The following is a 26,345-nucleotide window of genomic DNA, read 5'->3' as shown; positions in this document are numbered from 1 at the left end:
CCTTTAGATCCACGTGCCGCTTACGAATGGGAGACAAGCGGCCTGTATTCTCTTTTCTTTACAACCCCACATGGATCTCTGTACATAGAAAGGCCCAGTCTGTCATTCTGAGGAGCAAATCCAACCTTTCATGTCAAAAGGGCACAACCATCTTTTAAACGTGAGGTCAGTTCAAGCAATTTCTGTATCCTGGTTGCCACTCCGCACTGACATCCTGGTTTTAACAAGTCAGGCACATCCAAGTGCCAGGTAGGAAATCTGCAGGAAGGCCAGCTCTGTGACAGATGAATGGCAGTACCTAGTGATCATGGGAGCACCGGGGCTCCCTCAGCACGATTCGGAGACTTCCCTGGTGGCACAAAATCAACAGCCTTTGACATTGCTTGCACCACCTGATGGGACTAAGTGGCTACCAAGAGGCCTACGAACATGAATGACGGACTAGAGAAGGCAAGTCACACCTCAGAGAGAAGGCAACGTCTGATGACGAAGCTGTTTTTAATCTGTTACAGAAAAACAACGGATTTTACAGTGTTCTGAGCATCAAAAAAAAGTCAAGGGGACTTCAAATAAAGATGGGGAGCATTACCGTGTGAAGTGTGTGTCCTTTCAAGAAAGGGCACCATCTAAGCCGGACAGCCAGTGCCCCACCCGGGGGAGCAGGGGCCACAGCCTTCCCGGCTCCTTCCCGCCCGTCTCAGCAAGGGCGCCTGGGACGGTTCCGTCGCTGTGGAGGACGGGCTCTCTCAGAGAAATGTGAAACAATAACTTGAGCCTTGGCAGTTTTATCATCTAGGCTATTGGACTAAGCTCAAGTTACTAATCCCTGGAGGAAAAGCAGAGCAGCAGAGCCAGCAGAAATGGGCTTAAGAATATAGATAGCCATTTTATTATAAATGGCTACTTGAGAACTATTTCATTTGACTTTGACTTTTTAAAGGCAAGATTAGACATTATACATTTTGGACACACTTTAAAAACAACTTGTCAATCTATCTTGTGGAGGAAAAAGAAGCCTCTGAAAAATTCATCATATTGGTGAAGGGGGAAAAGAAAAACACCCACACTGTCTACCACTGAAAGCCAAGCAGAAACCTCCTGTTATCAAGGATAAGTGGAAAATTACCGCTTATTATATGGTATTACACAGTTTACAGAAGCTGCAAGTGCTATTAGAAACCCAACATCACACTCATCTTGCCATCAGAGAGGGCAGGAACAAAGCAGGCTCCATCTGTGGGGCCTCCTGGTGGCTGAGGTTAATTGTTTCTAACAAGAAGGGAAAAAGTGCATTGGCCCAGTGTACGGGCAGCAATCCTGTCATCTCTCGGAAGATCTGTGCACAAAGGCACACTTGAACTTCCCTCCAGCAGGTGGGAGAGAGGAAAAGACCTTTATTTATCCACCAAGGCCAAGCCCACTCCTTTCTACACCAGATTCAGCATGCTGCTTGCTCCCATATATACTATCCCTACTGACATCATGCTCAGAGATTTGCTCTAGTTAAGTGCGTCAGAATCCATAAGAGCCTCTACTTACCTTGGGATCAGGCCCTCTCAGGCCCTCTCAGTTTCTGCTGTGAGCGAATTGGAAATGCTCAGCCATGAGCCCAGGAGAGGAAGGATTGGGCCAGTACTATGCCTGATCTGGAACAACGGCTCAAATGTGTCTGCTAAGTTAACAGGTGGAAAAGAGAAAGTTTCTGGGGAGAAAGGAGGGCTGGTTGCCCACAACATGGGGATCTGCACTGTGCAATTCAGTATTAGTTGAATGCTCATCTCTGTCAAATGGCGAAAGGAGAAACAGTGCTGGAGAATATCAGTTGTTCTATCCCTGAGTGTATACAGCTTAGAGAGATGGCTCTGTATCCCCTTCTCATCTCCTTAGAAATTTATAAAGTTAATGAATATTAATATAAGAGTGTGCTATTAATGCAAAGTGAGGATATAAATCTGAAAAAGCAGACCAGAAGTTTAAAAATGAATGCACTTGTAACTATAGATCATGGACCGCCATGTCTTACCATAAACCTGACCACTACTGAACATCACTGAAGCACTGTCCTCAGGGCAGCAGAATAACATCCCTGTGTCTTCTAACCTTCTGTTCAGCCTACCTGAAGCACTACAGAAAGGCAGAGCATATGGGGTGGGGCTAAGTACGGGGCTAAGGCACCTGTTTTCCGTGTGGCCATCCCAGGTTTAATTCCTGGGAGTGCATGTTGTCCCCCAAGCGGACAGCCACGAATAAGCCCTGAGCACCTGTGGGTGTGGCTCCCCTCGAAGATGGCAGAGGATATGATGGAGAAGAGCTCAAGAGGCTGAGCACCTGTAGGCCTGCGGGAGCTCGGGTTCGATCCCCAGTGCTGCATGGTCCCCCAAGTGCCTCTGGGAGCAACCCCCAAGCACAGAGCCAGGTATAGCCCAGCGTACCAATGTGTGCCCCCCCCCCCCAAAAAAAAAGCCTAAGGGTGTGTTAAAAGGTGCTCAATGGTGCTTACGGGACATGAAATTTGGAGCCATATCCTTATGCTAACATCACATGTAGGTACCATTGGTTTGTCCTTTCTCCCTTGCCACAAAGAGTTTAGATTTATCTGGTAATAATCTCTAAACATTTTAAGGCAACATTGGTATGTCCTGTTCTCCTTGCCACAAGGAGCTTAGGTTTATCAGGTCACACCCATCAAAGTGCTTCCGAGTCACTCCCATTCCTTTGTCTATCTGTAACCACTTCTCTATGCTCTCTTCCCCAACCAGTTAATCAGCTTTTCCCCCTAATCAGACTGTTAATTTGTAAGGTCAGATCTTTCTAGGACACTGAGCTTGTATTGTAAGTTAATATTGCCGTTCTCCTCTCCTTGTGTCTTTTGAATAGTTTACTTTAAAGCAATGTCCTTTTTGTATGGACAAAGAAAGACAGTTAATATGCTTTTATAACCTGGGATTTAATTGGCTTTGAATATTATTCATTCCTGGGTATCTGCTTTCTCGACTTATGCCTCAGTTGCCCTTAGTTCCTAGCACCCCAAAAGCAGGGTCCTGACGAGGGATGGGATTAACCCAGGGCAAGCGGTGAGTTGTGTGCTACCCTCGCATCGAGATGGGCCTGGCCAAAGCGCCTAATGCTTAACTATAAGTTGAGAGCTTGGTCATAGACAAATGCTGTCATGATGCAAAAGCAACGACGAGACTAGTACCCTACTAGGGATAGGAAAGACAAATTTGGCCTGAGCACTGTAGTCTGAAATTGAGATGACCCCAGGAGAGCAATTCTATAAGCTTAATCATCTCTTGCTGTGTCCATACAAAATGATTGATATTATGAATGCTTATATATTCGTTGGACAAGGAGAGGAGAAACACACCCATGGAATTCTGCTCTTGGGCAGGTCATCCTGCTGAAAGAGAATCTGTCCTAGGAGAAGCATCCCCTGAGGGAAAGAACTTGACCCCTCGTGATTGTGACCACACCTATGTGTAAGCCCCAAACCCTCATGCTTGGGGATTTAACTAGGCTATAAGAGTGGGCTGGGGGCCAGTCCCAGAGCCAGATCCAGAGAATCCAGATCCAGATCCGGATCCAGAGCGAGAAGGAGAATGAAGTAGCATGGGGGAGGAAGAAGCAGGAGGAGAATCAGAGGAGAACGGGGATGGGAATGGAATAAACTGCAACCGAGACCAACCACCCTGGCCCTTGTTCCTTCCTTCGCCTCCTCATCGCCATCAACCTCCACGAGGTGGGGGAAGAGGCTGGAGACTACCGAATGTGGGTGGTGGGAGAGATAAAGTGCCGCTGCCCAGTGCCCAGTGTGCCCCCTTTTTTTGTGTGTTTACACAATCACATAGGGATGGATTTTAATTTTAATTAAGAAAAATGATTCCCGAAGATCCAGAAATGTGAAGCAAATTAGCTTTCATGAGACTGCCCTTCACGTGCCCCTTTGGGCCCCAGAGGAAACACTCTACTTTTCAAAGTCCCAGCAGCCAGAATTTCTATTAAGTCTCTATATCCACTGCCAGACCCAAGAGAGAATTCTCTGATTCCCGAAAGACTCAGGAGGGAAAACAAGAGCCGCGGAGACAAGTTCCTTTGCTCTCGCAGCTGCTCTCTGGGGAGAACGGTTCTCGGAAGGCTCGGCAACAAGGGTGCCCGGGCTTCCTTGGTTCTCAATAGGGAGGCACCAGCGCTGGGGGACAACCTCTGTGCCACGCTGTCTGGACGCAGAGGGATGAACAAGATGACCACTGGTCACCCTTTATGGTCACCAGGGAAACAGTACAGGAGTTAAAGGGGCCCGGGAGGATCTCAGAATTGCACATGGTCTCCCAAGCTAGCTGGCATGGCCCCCAAAGAAGCCAAGGCAACCCCCATAAGCTTAGGCTCTGTCTGCCTCTCCCCAGGAGTACCAGCCCTCTTTTGTTTCACGTAGGCTCCATACTGCTGGACTACATCTGGATGAAGGTGACGAGTATCTGGGCAGAAAGCTCCAAGAGCAGCTCCAAATATGTGGGCAACTGCAGGTGATCACCACTCTGGAACGACACTTGAACACTTGGTAAGAAATGTTTATTACTAATACTCAGTGCCTAATTTGCAACACCATGATGAAACTCACTTACTTTCTATTTCAAGAGATTGTGAAAAGAAAATGTCAACTATGGGGAAAGACTGCTTTATGGATCATAGTTTAAAATAGAGGAAAAATAAAACACACAACAGTCTCTTTTTGGAGAAGAAAACAGTGTAATAAATGGCCTAATGAACAATGAAATGATTTTTTTGGAAGTAGGCAACAGAAGGAAAAAGTGGAGAAAAACAGGCTAATAACTCTACAACTAGGATAATGAAGCCTAGGGTAACTGGACTTGACCAGTGGTATAAAGACTATCCTTTCAGGCCTAGTTTTTAAAGTATGAATTATGACATAGCTAATAGGTTGGACAAATTAAGATTCTGTGAAGGATGTAGTAGTAACAGTAAGGTAGGAAATTATGTGACAATGTAAGTGGAATTCTTTATAATCTATAGTCTTCTTTGCATCATCTAGAAGATGAGTCTATTTCCCACTTGGATTTTTATGTGAATTTTAAGCCCAAAGATTGCAGATTCCTTTGGTTGGGAAACCACCATATTTTTCTAGCTATAATATGGGCAACTGACACAAAATGCTTCCTTTCAGAAAAACTTTTGTAACTCTAAACCATAATTTTGATCCTATCTATGTCTTACAGCCTGGATAAAGGAGAGCAGAAGCAAGAAATCTGGATTTTAATTTGTATCTTTTCATTAAATGAGAACTTGGAAAAGTGATACCTGAGCTTCCCATTTCACATTCTGATCTGTAAAATGAGAAGCCTGAACTATGATTTCCAAGGCACTTTCAATTATGCTATCTTATGAGTTTAGAGTCTCACTGTATCTTATACTATTTTTCTGTGTGAGAGGATTCCCAAATAGTTGGAAATTATGTTAAGCCTATAAGTTCCTCCAAAGGAGAAATGTCTTCTATCTCCTCATTACTTTTCCTCACAATGTGACCTTCGCTTTTAGGGTTATTCATAAGAGAATAACCTTAAGGGGTTATTCAAACACGAGAGAATCAAATCAAAGATGGCTGAGCTACACATTTTATTATAACTCTACTACCTAGAGCTTACTCTATATGGTGCTAAATCCCACTGTAACTTGAAAATTAGATTTTTTTGTGGGGGTGGGTATTTGGGTCATACCCAGTGGTGCTCAGAGATAACTTCTGGTGGTGCATGGGGAACCATATATGAGCTGGGATCAAACATGCATCAGCCAAAAGCAAGGCAATTGCCTTATCCCTATCCTATCTCGTTGGGCCACAAATTTAGAGTGGTCCACAAAGCTACTTTTTAAAAAAATTAAAGCAAATTATGAAAAAGCCCTCAAGATAAGTGAATAATAACAGGTAAAAATTACCATAAATTATAAACAAATTAATTCAGAGCATTTTGGGCTGGGTTATGAGAGGAGCACAGAGGACAAAAACTTCAAGATAAACCCTTGGAAACAAATAATAACTCATCAAAGGTATTGTCTCATTTGGCAATGCACGCGAGTGAAAGGAAAGGGGGAAATCTGTTAAGGGGAGAACGAAAAAGCTAAAAATCCGATAGTTTCATGAGGGCCAGATGTTGCAGTAACTACACATTATAAACCTGGATGAGACCTAACACTGGGGATGAATATTTGAAAACAACACACACGGGGAAAGCTGGTCACACACAGAGGTGGCCACCAAGGGCAGCAGCTACCCCCGAGATGCCCCCTAGGAGGCACCTGTCAGGGGAAGGAGCAGCGACGCTGCCAACAGTGCTCCAGAGCCAGAAGCAACAGTGTGAACGGAACACAGGGGGAGAGAGCCCAGGGGGCACTGGGAGGCACCGGGAGACGAGGGGCTGCATCGAGACAAGGTAACGGAGTAAAGCAAAGCAGGTGCTGTGAAAGACAGGGGGGCTGGCCGAGTCAGAGGGAGGTCACGGGAACATGACAGGAGCACAGGACAGAGGATGATTTAGGGGACGCGTGAGTCTGGAAAGTGGTTCTGAGAGAGGCCGACACTCCACTGGCTCATGTGGGTGGAGGAGAGAGTGGAAGTCAAGAGGATAAATCAGGCAGTCAAGGAAAAATGCACAGAAACTAATGATTCCCTGTTCATGGGGACCACAGGAACGCACTGGAACCATGCTCCACCTCATTATTTTTTTTTCCTTCAATTTTTAGTTTTCCCCTAATGGTGCTCAGGGCTCACTCCCGGCCCTGAGCTCAGGGTCACTCCTGGGGGTGCAGGTTCAGCCACACGAAGGCAGGCTCTTTCTCTTCGGTAGGATCTCTCTAGCCTCACCCTTGTCTCTCTTAAAATCTGGGAAGGAAACAAAAGCCACTGAGCACTCTGGGACAGAGGTGAGCTGCATTAATCACGGCTTTTTTATGTGCTTCTTGTTAGGACCCAGAGACAAACTGGTGGCGCTTTTGGAAGAACCGACCAAACCAACACCACCTCCGCCGCTGTCTCTGCTCCTTCCCTGCACACCCATCCCCACTCACTGGGAAACAGATTTCTGCGATGACCCTGTGATGCTCTCTAGTGGCTTCGTGTCTCTGACTAGGGGTCTCTAGGGCGACCTGTGAGGGAGGGTCAATCACGCTCAGCCATGCAGGGCCTGAGCACTCACCCTCCACCCCATATGGTCCCGAGCACTGTCAGGATTGGACTGAGCACACCAGTAATAAGCACTGAGCACCTCAAGGAGGTCCCAAATCAAAACAAACAAAACACTTGACTGTGGGAAGGGGCACTCCAGGGCCTGAGCAGCCCCGAGGAGCCTGTGACGGGTCAGCGAGTGGGGCTCCCAAGGGGGCTGCCCGGCATGCCCTGACAAGCACCTCAGCATCCTCTCCAGGGGGATCCCCAGCAGTTTTAAAAAAATATTTTTTAAAATTTAACTTTTACTCTAAAAATGAGAGAAGTGACTGGAGCATACTAATCTGACAAATTTAAGATTTTTAAGTCCAATCAATTTCTGAAATGAAAGGCTAATAGTTTTTATTGTATTTTCTTTTTTAAGATTATTTATTTTTAATTAATTAATTAATTTTATTTTTAATTTTTTAAATAATTTATTTTTTAATTGGTGAATCACAGGGAGGGTAGTTACAGATTCACACATTTTTGTGCTTGTTTTTCCCTATTGTAATGTTTGAGAGCCGATCCCTCCACCAGTGTCCATTCTCCACCACCAATGAACCCAGTATCCCTCCCACCCCACCCTGCCTTCGTAGCGGGGCATTCCAATTTGTTCTCTCTCTCTCTCCTTTTGGTTACTGTGGTTTGCAATAGGGGTACTGAGTGGCCATCATGTTCAGTCTCTAGTCTACTTTCAGCACGCATCTCCCTTCTCGCGCGGGATCTCCAATCACATTTTACTTGGTGTTCCCTTCTCTATCTGGGATGACTTTCCCCCAGCGTGTGAGGCCAGCTTCTAAGCTATGGAGGCATTATATACTACAATTCTTGGGTACTTTATATTCCACAGATGAGTGCAATCTTTCTATGTCTGTCCCTCTCTTTCTGGCTCATTTCACTTAGCATGATATTTTCCATGTTGATCCACTTATATGCAAAGTTCATGACTTCACCTTTTCTAACAGCTGCATAGTATTCCATTGTATAGATGTACCAAAGTTTCTTTAACCAGTCATCTGTTCTCAGGCACTCGGGTTTTTTCCAGATTCTGCTATTGTAAACAGTGCCACGAAGACCATGTAAGTGCAGATGTCATTTTGACTATACTTTTTTGTTTCTCCAGGATATATTCCCAGAAGTGGTATTGCTGGATCAAATGGAAGCTCAATTTCTAATTTTTTGAGAATCATCCATATTGTTTTCCAAAGGGGCTGGACCAGTTGGCATTCCCACCAGCAGAGGAGAAGGGTCCCTTTCTCTCCACATCCTCTCCAACAGTGGTTGCTTTTGTTCTTTTGGATGTGTGCTAGTCTCTGTGGTGTGAGGTGGTATCTCATGGTTGTTTTGATCTGCATGTCCCTGATTAGTGATGCAGAGCATTTTTTCATGTACCTTCTTCGGCCCATTTTCTGATGGGGTTGGATGTTTTCTTCTTGTAGAGTTCAACCAGTGCTTTGTATACTCTTGATATCAATCCTTTATCGGATGGGTATTGAATGAATATCCTTTCCCATTCTGTAGATTGCCTTTGTATTCTGGTTCCTGTGTCTTTTGCGGTATAGAAGCTTCTTAGATTAATGTAGTCCCACTTGTTTAACTCTGTTTTTACTTGATTGCTTAGTTCTGTGTCATCTTTGAAGATACCTTTAGCTTCAATATCATGGAGGGTTTTGCCGACCTTGTCTTCAATGTACCTTATGGTTTGTGGTCTGATGTTGAGGTCTTTAATCCATTTTGATCTGACTTTTGTGCATGGTGTCAGGTCGAGGTCTAAGCCCATTCTTTTGCATGTGGTTGTCCAGTTGTGCCAGCACCATTTGTTGAAGAGGCTTTCTTTGCTCCACTTCACATCTCTTGCTCCCTTATCAAAGATTAGATGATCATACATTTGGGGTTGTGTGTTGGGATATTCCACTCTGTTCCATTGGTCTGCGGCTCTGCTTTTGTTCCAGTACCATGCTGTTTTAATTGTTACCGCTTTGTAGTAAAGTTTAAGGTTGGCGAGGGTGATGCCTCCCATCATCATTTTCCCAAGAATTGTTTTAGCCATCCGTGGGCATTTATTGTTCCATATGAATTTCAAGACTGCTTGATCCATTTCTTTAAAGAATGTCATGGATATCCTTATAGGGATCGCGTTGAATCTGTATAATGCTTTGGGGAGTATTGCCATTTGCACAATGTTGATTCTCCCTATGCATGAGCAGAGGATATGTTTCCATTTCCTCATGTCCTCTTTTATTTCATGGAGTAGCGTTTTATAGTTTTCTTTGTAGAGGTCCTTTACTTCCTTGGTTAAGCTGATTCCGAGGTTAACTGAGAGTTTAGCTGGGTAAAATATTCTTGGTGAGGCGTTCATTTCATTAAGTTTTTTCACTATATCTCACCATTGTCTTCAGACTTGGAAGGTTTCCTCTGATAGGTCTGCTGTGAATCTAAGGGGTGCTCCTTTGTATGTGATTTCCTTCTTTGATCTTGCTGCTTGCAGTATTGTGTCTCTATCCACAGCATCCATCTTTCTGACTATGATATGCCTTGGGGATTTTTTATTTGGGTCCCTTTTAGCTGGCACCCTTTGGACTCCTTGGATCTGGATGTCTGCCTTCGCTAGCTCTGGGAATTTCTTAGCGATGATGTCTTTAATTGTGTTTTTTTCATTGGGATTGGTTCCCTTTGCTTCTGGTACTCCAATGATTCTTACATTGTTTCTCTTGAGGTCATCCCCTAGGACTCTAATTCGCTCTAGAGCCATTTTGAGGCCTTTTGCCATTATATGTTGTTGCCTATATGCTTTCTGCAGCTCATCTTCAAGATCATTGATTCTGTCTTCGGCTGTAGCCATTCTACTATTGAGGGCTCCTACTGAGTTTTTTTCATTTCAGCTACCGATTCTTTTAATTGTGTCACTTCTGTTCGTAGCTTTGAAATTTCTGCTCTCATTTCTTCCTGGATTATATTGGTGGACCATTCCAATGCTGCATCCATATCCTCCGTTAATTTATTGGATGTTCGTTCCATAGCTGCTTTGAGTCCGTCAACCATCTTCACGATTTCCTCTCTGAATTCTTTATCTGAGAGGAGGTTGTATTTCTGGGAAGTCCCTGTTGAGGTTTCTGAGATCCTCTCTTCCATCTCTCCTGGTGGTGGAGGTTTTCGCTGTTTCTTCATGTTGTTATGGGCTTTACTGTCACGCGCTCTCCTTAGCTTGTGGGGCCTCAAGTGAAGATGTGGGGCTATGATCTCTTTACAAAGGACTTTTTGTGCAGCTTGATGTGTTCACTGACAGTTTTTATGAAATTAGGCTAGGCTAGGCTAGTTGACTATTAGCATATAGTGACTAAGATGACCATGCCCCCTGATGTGAGAACACGCCCCCAACAACCTGGGGAAGAGGCGGGGGTCAGGGCGGCGTGAAGAGGTGACTGAGAGCAGCAAGGTGGGGCTGGGAGCTTCAGAGCCCCAGACCATGGGCGGGGGGCGATGGGAGAGCTCCTCCATGCTGGGCAAGGTGTCAAAAGGGAAATCCTGGTTACTTGGGAAAGAGGTGGGGGTCAGGGCAGTGTGGAGAGGTGACTTGAAAGGCTAATAGTTTTTAAAACACTTGGTCCCTCCTTAAAGAAAGACTTTAAGAATGGTTAAAAATAAAGATAACAGCCTTCCATTCAGGAGCCAATCTCAAGTGACAAACTGTTATTGGGGATCCAACTCATTAGGCTGGGAAGCGAGGATAAATGGGGAGGCAGAGGACCTCTGGCAATGACTGAATTTATGGGGTAAGGTTATGAATAAATCAAGGACGACAAAACAATAATGGTAAGTCAGTAAGAAGTTGGAATATTCCTAGTCTTCGGAGGACTGCATTACCAGGGACAGCGAACAACTTGAGCAATTTTTGTTTTCTCCTATAAGCTCTACCTTCCTCCATGTCTGAGGAGGGGCAGGCAGACTTCCTGCCAGTGTCCTGTGGCACCAGCAGGTCCAGACAGGCGCAGGACAGGTAGAACCGACGCTGTGCATGACTGGAGAGGAAGTGTGGCAGCCCTCGCTCACTCGCTCACATGGAAACACAAGCGCTGGGTCCTTGCCCGCCCACCGGAAAGAGGGTGAGTGAAGCGGAACCCTCAGCGCTCTTCCATGGGAGGGGCCCTGCAAACGCCCCTCTCAGTGAGGGCGAGCGGATGATGACAGTGCTCCTGGGAAGGTGTGTTTGAGCCAGGCGGGGGGCCCCGGGCAGAGCACAGGCTCAGGAGCGGCATGCAGGTGCACTGTGGGGGGTGCGAGGGGGCTGGCCAGGGTGCCGCGCCCCTGGAGTGGCAGTGGGGGGCCTCGCTACATGATCACGCAGGTCAGGAGAGGAGCTCCGGTCTCCACCCAGGGAGCGGCAGAAGCCAGAGTTTCAAAGCGACTGCTCTGCCTGAGTGTGTGTGAAGAATTCTCTGCTGCAGGAAGTAAACTTCAGGGAGGGGACTGGCTGGGGCACAAAGCAAGGACGGCAGCGGGCCCACTGTGCTCTGAGGGCTCCCGTCACTTACAGTGCGATGTTCACGGAAAAGCTATTCCCACGATACATTTGGGTCTGTTTGTTTTTGGGCCCACACTTGGTGGTTTACTCCTGGACTTGGGCTCAGGGAGCACTCTAGGGGCGCTCAGACCGTATGTGTGATCTAACCCAGACAGTCATGTGACAGGCAAGCACCCAAACTGCTGTACTATAACTCTAGTCAAAACAGAAACTATATACATTTTAAGTGTTCATACACAGTGCTCTGAGAAAGTGTCATTAAGACATGCTTCAAATGTTTGGCTTTTTGTTTGTTTTCGGGTGACACTCAGCAGTGCTCAGGGCATACTCCTGGCCCGGAGGGCCACACAGGGTTCGGAACCAGCAGGTAATCCAACCCAGGTCAGCTATGCGTGAGGCAAATGCCCTACCGGTTTTACTATCTCTCCAGCTCTTTTTTTTTCTTTGCTTTTTGGATCATACCGGGGATTCACAAGGGTTACTCCTGGCTCTGCACTCAGGAATTACTCCTGGCGGTGCTTGGGGGGACATATGGGATGCTGGGAATCAAATCCGGGTTGGCTGTGTACAAGCAAATGCCCTACCCCCTGTGCTATGGCTCCAGCCCCTCTCCACCTCATTTTTAACCTCAATTTTTAAATGAGAGGCACAGAAACAATGGTTATCCTCCGAGAATGACACACTCCTCGGTGAAGAGGAAAGGAGGCCACGGCTCTCCATTCTGTCAGCTGATCAACGGCTCTCGGGAGACTTCCTTTCCTTCCTGCTCCTTTGACCTGTCAAATATCGGGGCCAGGAAGGGCCTGAGGGTGGGGAGGGGTCCACAGAACCAGCTGAGGTCTAAATTTACAGTTTGCTTCACATCCTCAGCCTCAAAATCTACTCTCCACATGAATTCCTACATAAGGGCAAATGTTTGCATAAAAAGTCTTTCTGCAGTAAAAAGAACAAATTCCTCCTCTAGATGTGCAGGTATGAATCAATGGCTCCCAACGGCTGTTCCCTACTCTAAAATGTTCATCTACTCACATTTCTTTATATGTCTATAACCCATAGTTTGATGAACATATGTCTCCAGGTCTAACAGAGAAGGCTCTGAGAGCCCATCATTACCATGAGGCTCTGTTTAATATGTGTGTAACACACACACACACACACAGAGATCAAAATTATTCCCCAGTTTTTGCCACTCTTCTTATTGGTACATGTTGCTTTATTGTTCAGGTTTGAAAACTCCCGACAAAATTAACACCAATGTTTGCCCTTTGAAAAAAGATATAGGAAAGAACATGACTGGCTTTTTTCATTACTGTCAAATATTGGGTCGAAAAATGGAATTAAGTATGAAAAGAGGAAACTAAAATCTCTGTCGAGCCTTTTAAAAGTGACAATTACACCACCAGAGTCCAGTAATTGGCTGAGCACCTCAAGATGAGCAGCAAGCCCCCTGCAGCATTGCAGGGATGGGGGGGCTCGCCACCCTCTCCTTATTTCAGCACAGACTTGCAAGAAGTAGCAGCCCGCAGTCCTGTCCTGGAAACTAGAAGGTGGCGCTTCCTCTGAAGTCGCCAGCAGTCTCGATGGTGAACACATTTCGTCCCTTACAAACCTGCTTCCCCTTTTATCACATTAGTGACTCGGGTCCTCTACACATCACTCCGGGCACACGGGGATCTTCCCTGGATACTTCATTTCAGTAAGTGTCAGGCTCAGCAACAAAGCTGGCTGAAAGAAAATGTTCTCAACTTTATCACACACAATGACAAAGAAGATTGCTGGCAAGGTAAATTGTTTCGGTTTAAACGCCCTGTTTTTCAATCTTGTTGCGCTCAGGACGTTTACTGAAGCTGTAACTCTGCACTTTGGTTTACCCTGTGTTCTCTGCCCTGGAACAAGCGGAGAAGAAACGAGATTCTTGGGTCTTAGACTCCTGGTGAGGAAACAGCACCAGCTCTGGGGTCGGACCTGGGGAGAGAGCACTGGTCCTTCCTAGACATATGACGGTGGCTTCAGGGGGCAGGCAGGCGGGGTGCAGGGGCCAGAGGGGTAGTGCCAATGCCCGGAGACGCCAAAGGGCATCTCAAAAGCACAGTAAAACGCTCTTAACTGAAGGAGCAGTGGAAACTGCCTGGTCCTGGGAGGTGCCCTGTCTCTGCAGAGGCCCGGGGGGGGGGGGGGGGGGGCGGCGAGGAGAAGTGGCTCAGGTGTCCTTTCAGGGAGCACGGCTCGTGTGCGAGATGAGTGTTTTCAAGGTTCCCGGGCACTTGGAGGATATTGCTATGTACAGCACTTATTTAATTCCCCTGATTTATTGCTGGCAGGGAAGAAGCCATGCCAACCCGGAGCACCTGCCACTTCAGGACGGCAAGGACGAGCATCAACAGCACACTTGGGCTGCAGCGGGAAACAAGGGTGTTGAGTAACTTTATTTTTTTTTAATTTAAAAGAAATACATGCAAATTGGTCAAAAAAAGCAGAAAAATCAGAATAAATTTCCATAGTCCCCAAACACCAAGGCACTCATTATTAACATTTTGACATATTTCCTCTTGATTTTATTATTCCTTAATTTGTGCTTGTGATAGTACTTCTATAACTTTGTATACTGCTTAAAAATCTTCTTTTTATCAGTAATTTCATAAGTTATTAAAAGCTCTCACAGCTTGCCTGAATGAATACTTTGGTTAGAGAAAATACATTCAAAAAGGAATCTGGAGATATATCTGGGAGACAGACAAAATTTGTGAGAAAGTTAAGCTAAAAGTTAGAAATACTTGGAAATTCCTGTACCGAGACTGTGGCGTTCTCAGGCAGCGGAGGAGCCTTTCGTGGGATCCAGTTCCTCGCACCTACCCATTTACTTGGACTAAAATGTTTGCTAGGGCATGGTCTGATGATGGCTGACGTCGCTCCCATTTTTGCAGAGAAAGTCACTGGCAATGGGTCTGTGAAGAATAGTTTTCTACTCGACGTGTGCAAGAGCAGTCTACTGAGGAGCGTGTGGGGCAGAGAGGGGAGTGCGGGCAGAGCAAGGCTGGCACAGGGAGGGGAGGAAGCGGGCCCGGGAGGGAGGGGGTCTGGGGCCCCATCAGTGGGGCTTGGGGACGCGGGTCTGGGACGCTGAGTACAGGCGCTTCCCCTTTCTTCCCTTTCTGGAAATGAATAAGCTGATGTCAAAAAGATACGAGACACAGCCATAAATATATCGCAAACTGGTAAATAGGAAGGACAGTCGCTCATCAAGATCCAAAGGAGTTTCTACAAAATGACAGAAGAAATAAAATTTTTGGTCTCTCAAGAGCTGCTCAGGGGGTCCTGGGGCCACTTCTGGTTACTCCCAGGCCACCAGACCAGCAGCTGAGCCCAGTAGTGCAGGGATGCAGCCAGGGAGAGTCGCTCACACTGTTTGGTTTACCCTGTGTTCTCTGCCCTGGAATAAGCAGAAGAAACAAGATTCTTGGGTCTTAGACTCCTGGTGAGGAAACAGCACCAGCTCTGGGGTCGGACCCGGGGAGAGAGCACTGGTCCTCCCTAGACATATGACGGTGGCTTCAGGGGGCAGGCAGGCGGGGTGCAGGGGCCAGAGGGGTAGTGCCAATGCCCGGAGACGCCAAAGGGCATCTCAAAAGCACAGTAAAACGCTCTTAACTGAAGGAGCAGTGGAAACTGCCTGGTCCTGGGAGGTGCCCACCCACTGGGGTATTTCTCCAGCCTCTCTTCTTCCCTTCCCTTCCCCAAAGCTCCTCTTCAGGCTTTGCTCACTGGCACCTAGCAGCTCTGCCGTCCGAGTTCCTCAGCCCTGCGAGTGATCTCTGTGAAGACAGAGCAACTAAAGGATCACACGTGACCCAGCGGGAGTGCCACAGCCACGGTGCCACTGGGCGAGCACTGCAGCGGAGTGCGCATGAGCACTACTGTTAGTGTGCAGTCCCCGAGAGCACTCGCACAGCACTGCAGCCTGACTGCCAGGAGCACCAGTCAAGTGCGTGAGCACCCTACAGGGGGCGAGTGCTGTCCTTAGCTACTGCTGCATCCTCAAAGGGAAGGGAAGGGAAGGGCGGAACAACAATCGCAGGAAGCAGAGCACAGACTGGTGGTGACTGGAAGTGGGGTAAAGATGTAGGTGAAGGAGGACAAAAGGTATCAACTTTCACTGTAAGATAAGTACCAGGGATATACGCTCAGCACAGCTAACGCACATCTTTACTGCATATCTGAATGTTGCTAGGAGAGTGAACGTTCAAGTCTTTCATCACAAGAAAAAGAATTCAAGCTGCGTAAGACTGAACTTACTAACTACGTAAGTATCTAGATAGCAAACCATCATGCTGTGCACCTTGAATTCATACAATGTTGACCCTCAATTATCTCAATAAAGCTGGGGGGGGATCAATACCTCCCCTCCTGAATTATCTATGATGGAAAATGAACTGAGAGCAACACAAGAGAAGCTCTGGCTCTAGCAGAAAGATCTCGATAGCAATAAAGGAAAGTATCCCAGTTCACGAGCAGACAGACTCCCCGGTGACACTGGACATCTCATTCCCTGGGCACTGCCTGAGTCCCGGGCTAGGGAAATGCTGTCAGGGGACAGGGCTACCATCTGCGAGGTCTCTCAGACCGTCATTTATGAAATGACTCACATATTTCATTACAGTAAAGAACAGGCTACAACTCTTAAAACTATTAGAGACCTTTCTTGAGGACTGCTCTGGAGTATATTAGTGTTAAGAGAAAAGGCTTTCTTCTCTTCCTAATGACTCTATCTTCTGTTATATTAAGACCTAACTAAAAAACAGGAAGCATGACAGATTCAGACTGTGCCCACAGCAAAATCATAACCCCTCCTTCTGATCGCTGTGAGAGGGTTAGTGGGCATTTGCCTTCCCAGCATTACTGTTGTTATGCTAGTCTATTATTTATTTATTAATTTGTAAAACGCTATTGTAGGTCTAAGTGCTAATATATGAAGTAAAAACATTAATTATTTAAATCCACAAACCAAGGGAAAATTTTTAAAAGAGAAAAAAATGATGTTGATGACTTAATACAAAGCTACTGGGAGAGGTTCTAATGAGTAAATGGGGTTTTGAATCAGGAAAAAGGAACATTTAAATAAATACAAAGTCATTATGATATAAACTGGTCAGCAATTAGTCAACTAACTCTTGTTAAAAATTCACATTGAGTGGGGCCAGAGAGATAACTCAGAGGGCTGAATGCTTTGCAAAAGGCAGGCCCAGGTTTCGCCGAGAGCACTGCATGGTCCCCTGAGCACTGCGAGATCAGCCGGAGAGTACTGAGCCAGCATTCCCCAAGCACTGCTGCTGGGTGTACCGCCCCCTACCCCCACCAAATAAAGTCCCTGATAAAAAAAAATTCACATTTATAACACTTTCAACAGGACTAAGAGAAAGGCATACTAGGTCCAATTTCTAGTGGCTACAATGTTAGGACTAGAGCGACAGCACAGCGGGTAGGGCCTTTGCCTTGTATGCGGCTGACCTGGGTTCGATTCCTCCGTCCCTCTCAGAGAGCCCAGCAAGCTACCTAGGGTGTATTTGATATGCCAAAAACAGTAACAAGTCTTACAATGGAGATGTTGCTGGTGCCCACTGGAGAAAATCGATGAACAACGAGATGACAGTGCTCAAACAGTGCAGGCAGTACAATGTTAGGGGGAATGGGGGAGGGGCAGCAAGGGGCTTGGGGTGGGGGGAGCACTGCTTTCACTCTGGAAAACAATGACTGCCAGATTAAGCAAGAACTCTGGAAAGAGACTTGGGCCGTCCATGGGCAGCTGTTCGTGGGTCTTAAACATGGGCCTTTCTACTTTTTAAAAAGGGTTCTGGTAGCTTGGACATAAATTAATCATTTCATTTCCCAGTTTTCCTCATTCAGCTCAATTCAGTCCTCTTTAGCAATGTTTTTATACTTGGGGGTAATGAGGTGCAGTGGAAAGAGTCCTTCATCTTCTATTTTATAAAATGAGGCCAATATCCCACAAGATGTTTTATAATCAGGACAAAATGAGATAAAATATGTGCATGTAATGAAATCCTAGTTACTAAATAATTGCTAATTTTCTCAGGCCAAGGCAGAAATGGCTATAATGGCCACAGGATTTGTGTTCCACTGAGAAGTGGCTGCCCAGCTAGGAACTGACTGAGCAAGGGTTTCCCAGCGCTGCTAACAGCTGGCGTGGCCGTGTTTCCCAGGAGAACGTGGAAGAGTGAGTGGATGTTCGTTCTACCCAGGCCTCAGCTCTTCAGAACCTTCTCTCTAAGAGCTGAGCAGCCTTCCAGCAGATGAGTAAGGACCTGTGTGACGGCAAAGGCACAGAATGGAAGACATCTGGGTTCTGCTGTCAACCAGCAAGAAGCGGCACTGGTAGCCAGGACACTTCAGCGACTGCTACACACTGGGAAGAGTCCAGTATGTGGAGTCAGGGAAGTGCTGGAGCTAATCCGTTACAGTGATGTTATAAACACACCGGATGATAATCAGGATAGCTGCAAGTAATCAAGGGTGTCGGGCACTGCACCAGTAAGTTCTCATCAAAGTTATTAATAAATCATGGTCAGATAAGAATAAGATGCTCATCATCCATTAGGATCATGCAAATCAAACCGCAATGAGATATCACTTCTCTTCCTACTGGGATGACTCTAAAAAAAATGATAGTAACCAGTGTTGGCAAGAATGTGGAGAAGTTGGAGCTCTTATATTTTGCTGAAATGCAAAATGGTGCAATTGCTAGAGGAAAGTTTAGCAGTTCCTCAAAAACTTAGAATTACTGTAAGACCAAGCAATTCTACTCTTACATATTTATTCAATAGAATTAAAAACATATTTATACAGAAACATGCACAGGAATGTTCATATTAGCAATATCATAATAAATAGTGAAAACAATTCAAATGTTCAGAAACTGGTGAGTGAATAAAATCTGAAATATATTTTAACTTATCTATACCTCTCCATATAATCAATATTATTCAATCATAAAATGAAAACTCTGACACATACTAGACCTGAATGAATCCTGAAAACACATTAAATAAAAGTAGCCAGGAACACAGTTCACTTATTATATAATTCTATTTGCAGAAAATTTCCAGAATATGAAAATTCACAGAAACAGAACACAGATTACTGTGCTGGGGAGATGGACAGAACTGGGGAGATTGCTAATGGTTATGAAGCTTAATTTGAGGGTGGTGAAAATGTTCTGGATCATTAGATATTAGTGATAGCGGTACAACTTTGTAAATATACTAAAGGTTAATGAATTATACAATTCAAAAGGGTAAATTTTATGATATGTGAATCATATCTCAATTAAAAAAAAGAAACCCCACTTATTTGCTTTATCTTGCTCCCCGAGAATGTGACTCTAAATATAAAGGTACTTTTCAGATAATAATTGAGAAAGGGCATGAGGAGAACTTTCTAGGATGCTGGAAACAAGCTCATTTAGATCTAAATGTTAGATTTGGGGCACATACACATACATATTCTAGGTATAATGCTAGGCTGGCTGGACCCTGCAAAAAAATCTTCCTTCTGGCTTCCTTATCACTCAGAAAGCTCAAAAAGGACTTAAGTTGCCAGGAATGTTTTTTTAACCAATGGAGGGTCTAAGCTTTCTTCAGTTTAGATAACAGTGTATCTAACATGGAGATGTGATTATCATTTAGAGCTGAGCCTGAGAATGATCAGGGCAAAACAGGATAAGGATCCCAGAATAACTGTTAAAGTGTGTATTGTAATCAGCAAGATTTTGTACAGAAGAGAAAGTTCTTTAGAGTTTGGATGTATGGGGCCCGCACAGGTATATTATGCACGCCATTTTAAAAAGTCAAGTTCAAACTACAAGATAAAGACTGCTTGGTTTTATCCAAAGTCAAATCCACTAAAATAGTCTTAGTCAAAATAGAAGTCGAGGATTATTAGCATATAATTTGGTGATTCCTTGAATCCTCACAGGAACCTTCTGAATCCACCAGAGAGACATTTCCAAATTTCAGAAAACATCAATAAATACTCAAGAGGTCATAACTTACTTGCAGGACACTTTAGTTCTGTCGGCCACCATGGTCCACTGTTGCTGGTTGGTAGAAACCTCAACGTAGTAGCTGTAGCTTCGATCATCACAGTCCCAAAGCAATAACCTGGGAAAGGAGAAAAACATAAGAATGGTGTCAGTGTTCTTCGCACTGTGTTTCCTGTGCTTGCGCTGCTCCATATCAACCCTATGCCTCCTCCTGGCCTTCTGCTCCACCACACTTCAAGGGAAGAAGAAAGTCAATTTCCAACAGAAGTTGAAGAGACAAGATGAAGCCTGCCATAGTCAGAGGCTAGTCTCTTCAGAGTCTACTCCACAGTCACCCACTCCCAGGCAGACTGTTCTCAAAGTGACAAAGCTTTTCGTCTTTGCATCAGTGAAAAGATGACGCCAATATTTCTGGTCCTGATTCTTCTAGCTCTCCTCTCCAGTTGGGTGGTCGGTCAAAGGTTAAGTCCTTGAGATCACTGCAGAATCTGCCTTTGAATTTGTGATAACCAACATGCCCCAGCAGCTTTAACAATCAAACTTTAGGTTCCTTTGCATTCTTACAAGAGAGTGCACAGCTTGTGTACGGCAATCTGATTTGGAGATACAGGAAAACATGCTCATTGGTAAAACTGTGTTAATGTTTAGAAACTTATTATCTTGGCACTGTTCTTCTTATTCTCCCTTTTACTTCACATAAGAATAGAAACACTAAATGAAAGCTTCTTTCAAGAAGCCCAAAAGAGAAAATTTATCTGTGGTGACATGAATCAGAATAGTGGTTACATCTTGGGGCAGGAATGACTGGGGAAGGATAGATCTGTACTATGTATTGTTACAACTCAGATAAAAATGTAGCATTAATATGCAGTTTTAAGGAACTATGAAATCATGCAATTTTCTGTAACGTGGATGGAACTGAAGGATACACCATGTTAAGAGAAGTAATCCAGAAGGACAAACACAGGATGATCTCACCCACCTGGAGCATACAGGACTAGGTAACAGGACTAGGGAACGCAAGGCACTGAGGAGGGGATGCCGAGATCAGCCGGGATCCTGAGTATTAGCAAGGAGAATAGGGAAGGAAAGAAACAGAAGTGGAGGAAGAGGAGGATGAGAGATAAAGAGGGCAGGTGCCAAGGGTACATCGGGGGTGTAGAGGGCTGGAATAGCTGTATATCCAAACCACAGAGCCAACAACACTGAAAGTATAATATCCAAACAAAATGTGCAAACTTAGGGGCTGGAGAGATAGCACAGCGGGTAGGGCGTTTGCCTTGCACGCGGCCGACCCGGGTTCGAATCCCAGCATCCCATATGGTCCCCCTGAGCACCGCCAGGGGTAATTCCTGAGTGCATGAGCCAGGAATGACCCCTGTGCATTGCCGGGTGTGACCCAAAAAGCAAAAAAAAAAAAAAAAAAAATGTGCAAACTTAAAACTGTGCCTATGAGGGGGTATGGTGCTGCCAGCAGGTCAAACTGTACCTGCGGGTCGATGGTGCCTTCAGACTTCCAGATACCCCAAAATTGCTGCTGTGGCTTTGGTCAGACCCCAACAACTCGGGGCCACGTTTACCAAGAAATTGAACCGCCAAAAGTTAGGTATATGGGAGACACACCCACAAACCACCTCTGGCTCAGCTTTGTATAAGCTCACTTATTGGCCTTATTTCAGAGACCCATAAATTTTGAAAGAGATCAAAAAACACAGTTAGGGCCTGTAGCACGGAAGTAGGTGGGAACCCATGACTCAGATCTACAGGCCCGCTTGGATCGGGACTGGGCCTCTCCCCCCAGGTCCCCAGTTTTCCAGTAGCTTGGCAGCCACACTCACAGACTGCCCCTGTCATCATGCAATCTCATCAACAGCCAAGACCCAGAGACTATAAACTAAAGCTCCCGGAAGAGAGCACTGCAGAATGCCCTGACGCCGTGCCAGGCTGTCTTCAGTGGGGCACCTCAGAGGGGGCGGGTTGGGGCCTCCTTGCCCCCAAAAGAATCCTGGCAGCTGAAAACCTCCAGAACCCAACCGCTGCCATGCGCAAGGTCCCTCTCCACATGCTCGAATGAGCCTCACCCAAGAGGGGATGAACCTCACCAAAGAGTGGACAAGCAGGAAAACCAGGTATGTGGGACCCGTGGCTGAGATTCCAAGTCTGCTTGGATTGGGACTGGGCCTCCTCCCCGCCAAGTCCCTAGTTTTCCAGAAGCTTGGCAGTCATACCCACAAACTGCCCCTGGCACCCTATAATCTCATCAACGGCCAAGTCCCGGAGACTATAAACTAAAGCTCCCGGAAGAGAATGACATAGAATTTCCTGGACATTATATTCATAACAAGCAATACAAAACGAACCATCTAGCACTGCCTTTTGGCAGGTTTGAGTGGTGGTGGGACTGGTGTCAAAATATCGAATGTAACCCAAGTAGAGAGAATATGGGGGAAACTGTCTGCCACACGGGCAGGGGAAGGGTTGGAACGGGGGTGGAGGTGGGGCAACACTGGAGATTTTGGTGGTGGAAAGTGTGCACTGGTGAAGGGATGGGTGTTTGATGATTGTATGACTGAAGCTCAAACATGAAAGCTATGTAACTGTATCTCACGGTGAATCAAAAAAGGGCTGGGGGGGCTGGAGTGATAGCACAGCGGGTAGGGAGTTTACCTTGCATGTGGCCGACCCGGGTTCGATTCCCAGCATCCCATATGGTCTCCTGAGCACCGCCAGGAGTGATTCCTGAGTGCAGAGCCAGGAATAACCCCTGTGCATCGCCAAGTGTGACCCAAAAAGCCAAAAAAACAAAAACAAAACAAAAAAGGGCTGGGGGGAAATAATAATAAAATAATAAAATAAAATAAACATTCTGAATAAAAAAAGAAAAAGTAATGTGGACTTCATGCCCAACTCAATCAGCTTAATCAATGGCTGAATAAATAGTAGTCGTCCTACATTATTTAAAAAAAATATGCCTATGAAGGTGGCAGACTGTGGGTTGGGAAGGATCTTGGGGACAATGGTGGAGAGAAATTGACATTGGTGGTGGGATTGGTGCTGAAACACCAATGGTATGTGGTATGTCAGAAACTCAACTACAAATAAGTTTATAAATCACAGTACCTTAATGAAAGTTATTTTTGAGTATTAAAACAACTGATCAATGTGGGATAAAATGATAGCCTAGCATTTTCTCATAGACCGTTGCCGTAGCACCGAGAGACCACTGTTTTTTACTTTTTTTTTTTTAAAGAAATATTTTATCGAACCACCGTGAAAACAAGAAAACAATACAAAGCTTTCAGGTTCAAGTCACAGTCAAATACTGATTAAACCACCATCCCTTCACCAGTGCACCCGTTCCACCACCAAGAACCCCAATACACCCCCCTCCCACCCCACCCCCCATTTAAGTAGCTAATGATATTCCCATTATTCTCTATATATATTGAGTACATTTCATATTTCCATACAGAACTCACTATTATTGATTGGAAATTTTCCCCAACAATCAGGCCTGCCGAATAGGCATCATCTAATAATTTCTCTTCATTGGTAAGAGTGAAGACTTTTGGGTTTCTAATATTTTAGCTCAGTTCACAGTCAAAATGGATGGCTGCAAGAATCCGCTCTGGTGCCAAAATGGGTTAGGAGACCTCAGGATCACAGTCAGTAGGCGCGGAGGCTCTGCTTCTCGTGCCGCGGCTCCCGGTTCATCTCTGGGCGGAAGGCGCGCCGGGAACAACCCCCTCCCAGGACCACCTACGGGCTACGTCACTAAAGAAAGTCCTACCTCCTGGTGGGGGGGTCTTAGAGGGTGGCTCTCACCGCGTGGCTGCTGCCGCTGCCGCCATTTTTGCTCAGAAAAATGGGGTGGGGAGGGAAAAAAATCCCTCCCCGGGCTGCACGAGGTTGTAGCTCAGTTCACAGTCAAAATGCATGGCTCAAGCATCCGCTCTGGTGCCAAAGTGGGTTAGGAGACCTCAGGATCACAGTCAATAGGCGGGAGGCTCTGCTTCTCGTGCCGCGGCTCTCGGTTCATCTGTTTTTTACTTTTTTAACTGCAAATGTCCTTTCCATAAAAGCTATAGTAGAGTCTTAAGAGTTTTTCATGCACGTTTGCTTCCTCAAAGAGTTTTCCAGCATGTGTGATCCAGCTCGGGGCATGAGAATGATGGGGTTGGTGGGGGTAGTAGCTTTGGGTGCAACTGGGGGACACTTTCTGCTTGTTCTTTTCAATAAATTTTTAGTAGCGTGTTGAATACTATTGTCCCCCTTTCTTCTGAAGGGGTGGCTCTACTGGGAACCTCTGCTCTCCAGGTAGCACGGTCTGCGAGTTCCCTGAGGGTGGTGCTCGCTCTCTCTCGTTCTCTCTCTCTCTCTCTCTCTCTCTCTCTCTCTCATTCAAAACTCTTCCTAGCAAGATTATTATTCTCATCTGATTACAGATAACAAAAATGGAGCTTAAAACTGTTAAGGAACTTGTCTAAATTTAAAGTCGGTTAGTGGTAGGAGGGATCCATTGGTATTCTGCCCCAAAGTCTGGGCTAGAGTTAATTCATCCTGCTAAATGTTTTCTTGGCTCCTATCTTATGTATCTGGGTCATAATCTACAATCTAGAGCTCTGTAAAATCAATTCATCATACTTCTTAATTTTGCAATTACAATCAAGGATTATATTTTAAATCCTTTGTACAAGCTCAGTTTAGTGTCACCGATTAAGCTTTTAGAGCAGATTTAAAATGGCACTGTCTTCCTTTCTTCTTGCCCTCTATTCTTTGTTTTCAATTATAATTCTGCTTGTTACCAATGACTAAATCCTCACCACCTAATATTTTGGAATTCATCTTTTAAGTGGATAAATTGCTAAAGTGTTGTGGAAAACATAGACCTTCTGATTCCCCGTAATCCACCTGAGTACTTTTACTCAATTTCTCAAGTACACTGACTCATAGACAACTCTACCCTATTATCATCAAGTGTCCAATAATTCTACTCTGATTCAGTTTGTCTAAGAAAATGAATCATTCCCCTTATTAGTCATTTCCTCGAATAATATTCTATTCACTCAGCACTTTGATGCAGTTAGAAAATGTCAATTTGTATTTATTTTGAAAGTATAATTTGGCTTCTATGTTTGTCTCTCAGACTGATTGTATGCCATTGATCCTTCTCTTTTTCTTCACTATTCATTTGGGGAGGAGAGGCAAACTGAGCTGTGCTTAGAGACTCAGGGCCACACCTGCTGGTACTGTGTCAAGAGACACTTATTGTCAGGGATCAAGCCCAGGGCCTCACATATACAAGGCATGTGCTCTCTACCAACTGAATCACGTGCTTGGCCTCTACTCCTGTTAAAATAGTCTGCTCCAAACATGTGTACTCTGTTCATAGAGTATGCTCCATACGTGATGTGGGAAGAAAGAATTTATAACTCTGCCAAAATAGAACAAAACCAGGAAAACACTATAATTTGTTATTTTCTATACTTGATAACAGGTTATTGAGAAATATTACTGAGGCTTTTTCAATGGAATTTTAGATTTTATAAATCCATGTTTATCATAATCCTTATCTTCTTGCATAATCATTTCTTCTCTGTTTTGTTTTGTAAAATAAAATAGTTTTATTTAGGGAAACAGGAGGAGGACGAGAGTAAGTTATGTGTTCAAGAGAGAACACAGGCTTCTCTACGAGAAACAGACCCAGGAAGACACATCTTAGGCTGAGATGTGAGCAAGTTCCCAAGATGGAGAAAGCCAGGCGTGAATTTTTCTACTCAAGTGACTCTATGAAAATAACCAGTCCCTTTCAAGAGAGAATCAAGACAATCCTCAAAATTGTTTACAGAAAAACTTTCTAGATGATATGGTATATGAAGAAAATATGAAAGAAAGACTAGTCATGAGTAAAATCATAAATGCTTTAGTGGACATTGTTGAACTGATAGCAAATAATTGGGAGTGTGGAGCGGTGGGGGGAGGGGAGGGTACTGAACCAGTACCTGCTTGCAATACAAGTGCCTTACCTCTTACTATGTTTCTTGTACCTGTAAAGAATATTTTTAAGTTGCACAAACTGTGTCCAATAATTTACTCTGTAAAGTGTTTCAATTGGTTTCAATGCAAATACAAGTGATCACTTAAAATTCCAGCAATTTTGAAGACACACTGGATTTGCAATTAGGTTTTATTTTTTGTTTGCTCAGTGATTATTAGTACTTTTTATATACTGTCATATGGTCTCCTTCATATGTATTGTTTTCATAAAATTTCACTGTAGGGATGGTCCATGATTGATTTAATCAATTTATTATTGGTGGATTCTTAAATAGGCGATATTATACTGTTACGAAATCTCTGTGATGAACACAAAACTAAACCTACGGTCACTTTTTTTTTTTTTTTTTTGCTTTTTGGGTCACACCCAGCGATGCTCAGGGGTTACTCCTGGATCTGCACTCAGGAATTATCCCTTGCAGTGCTTGGGGGACCATATGGGATGCCAGGGATTGAACCCAGGTCGGCCGCATGCAAGGCAAATGCCCTACCCT

General features: G+C 45.0%; 1 protein-coding gene across 2 annotated transcripts in view; it reads right to left on the bottom strand.

Annotated features, from left to right (window-relative positions):
• Positions 1-26,345, bottom strand: part of BTBD9 (BTB domain containing 9) — a 477,618-nt gene that overhangs the window by 67,311 nt on the left and 383,962 nt on the right. For both annotated transcript variants that reach the window (XM_055138623.1, XM_055138624.1), the window contains exon 9: positions 19,805-19,912. In XM_055138623.1, the coding sequence (XP_054994598.1) occupies positions 19,805-19,912 (108 nt within the window). The remainder of the gene's footprint in view (positions 1-19,804; positions 19,913-26,345) is intronic.

This window comes from Sorex araneus, chromosome 5, assembly GCF_027595985.1.
Source record: "Sorex araneus isolate mSorAra2 chromosome 5, mSorAra2.pri, whole genome shotgun sequence".
Taxonomy (NCBI): Eukaryota; Metazoa; Chordata; class Mammalia; order Eulipotyphla; family Soricidae; genus Sorex; species Sorex araneus.
Note: the sequence above shows the minus strand (reverse complement) of the source record. Positions and strands in the feature narration are given on the sequence as shown.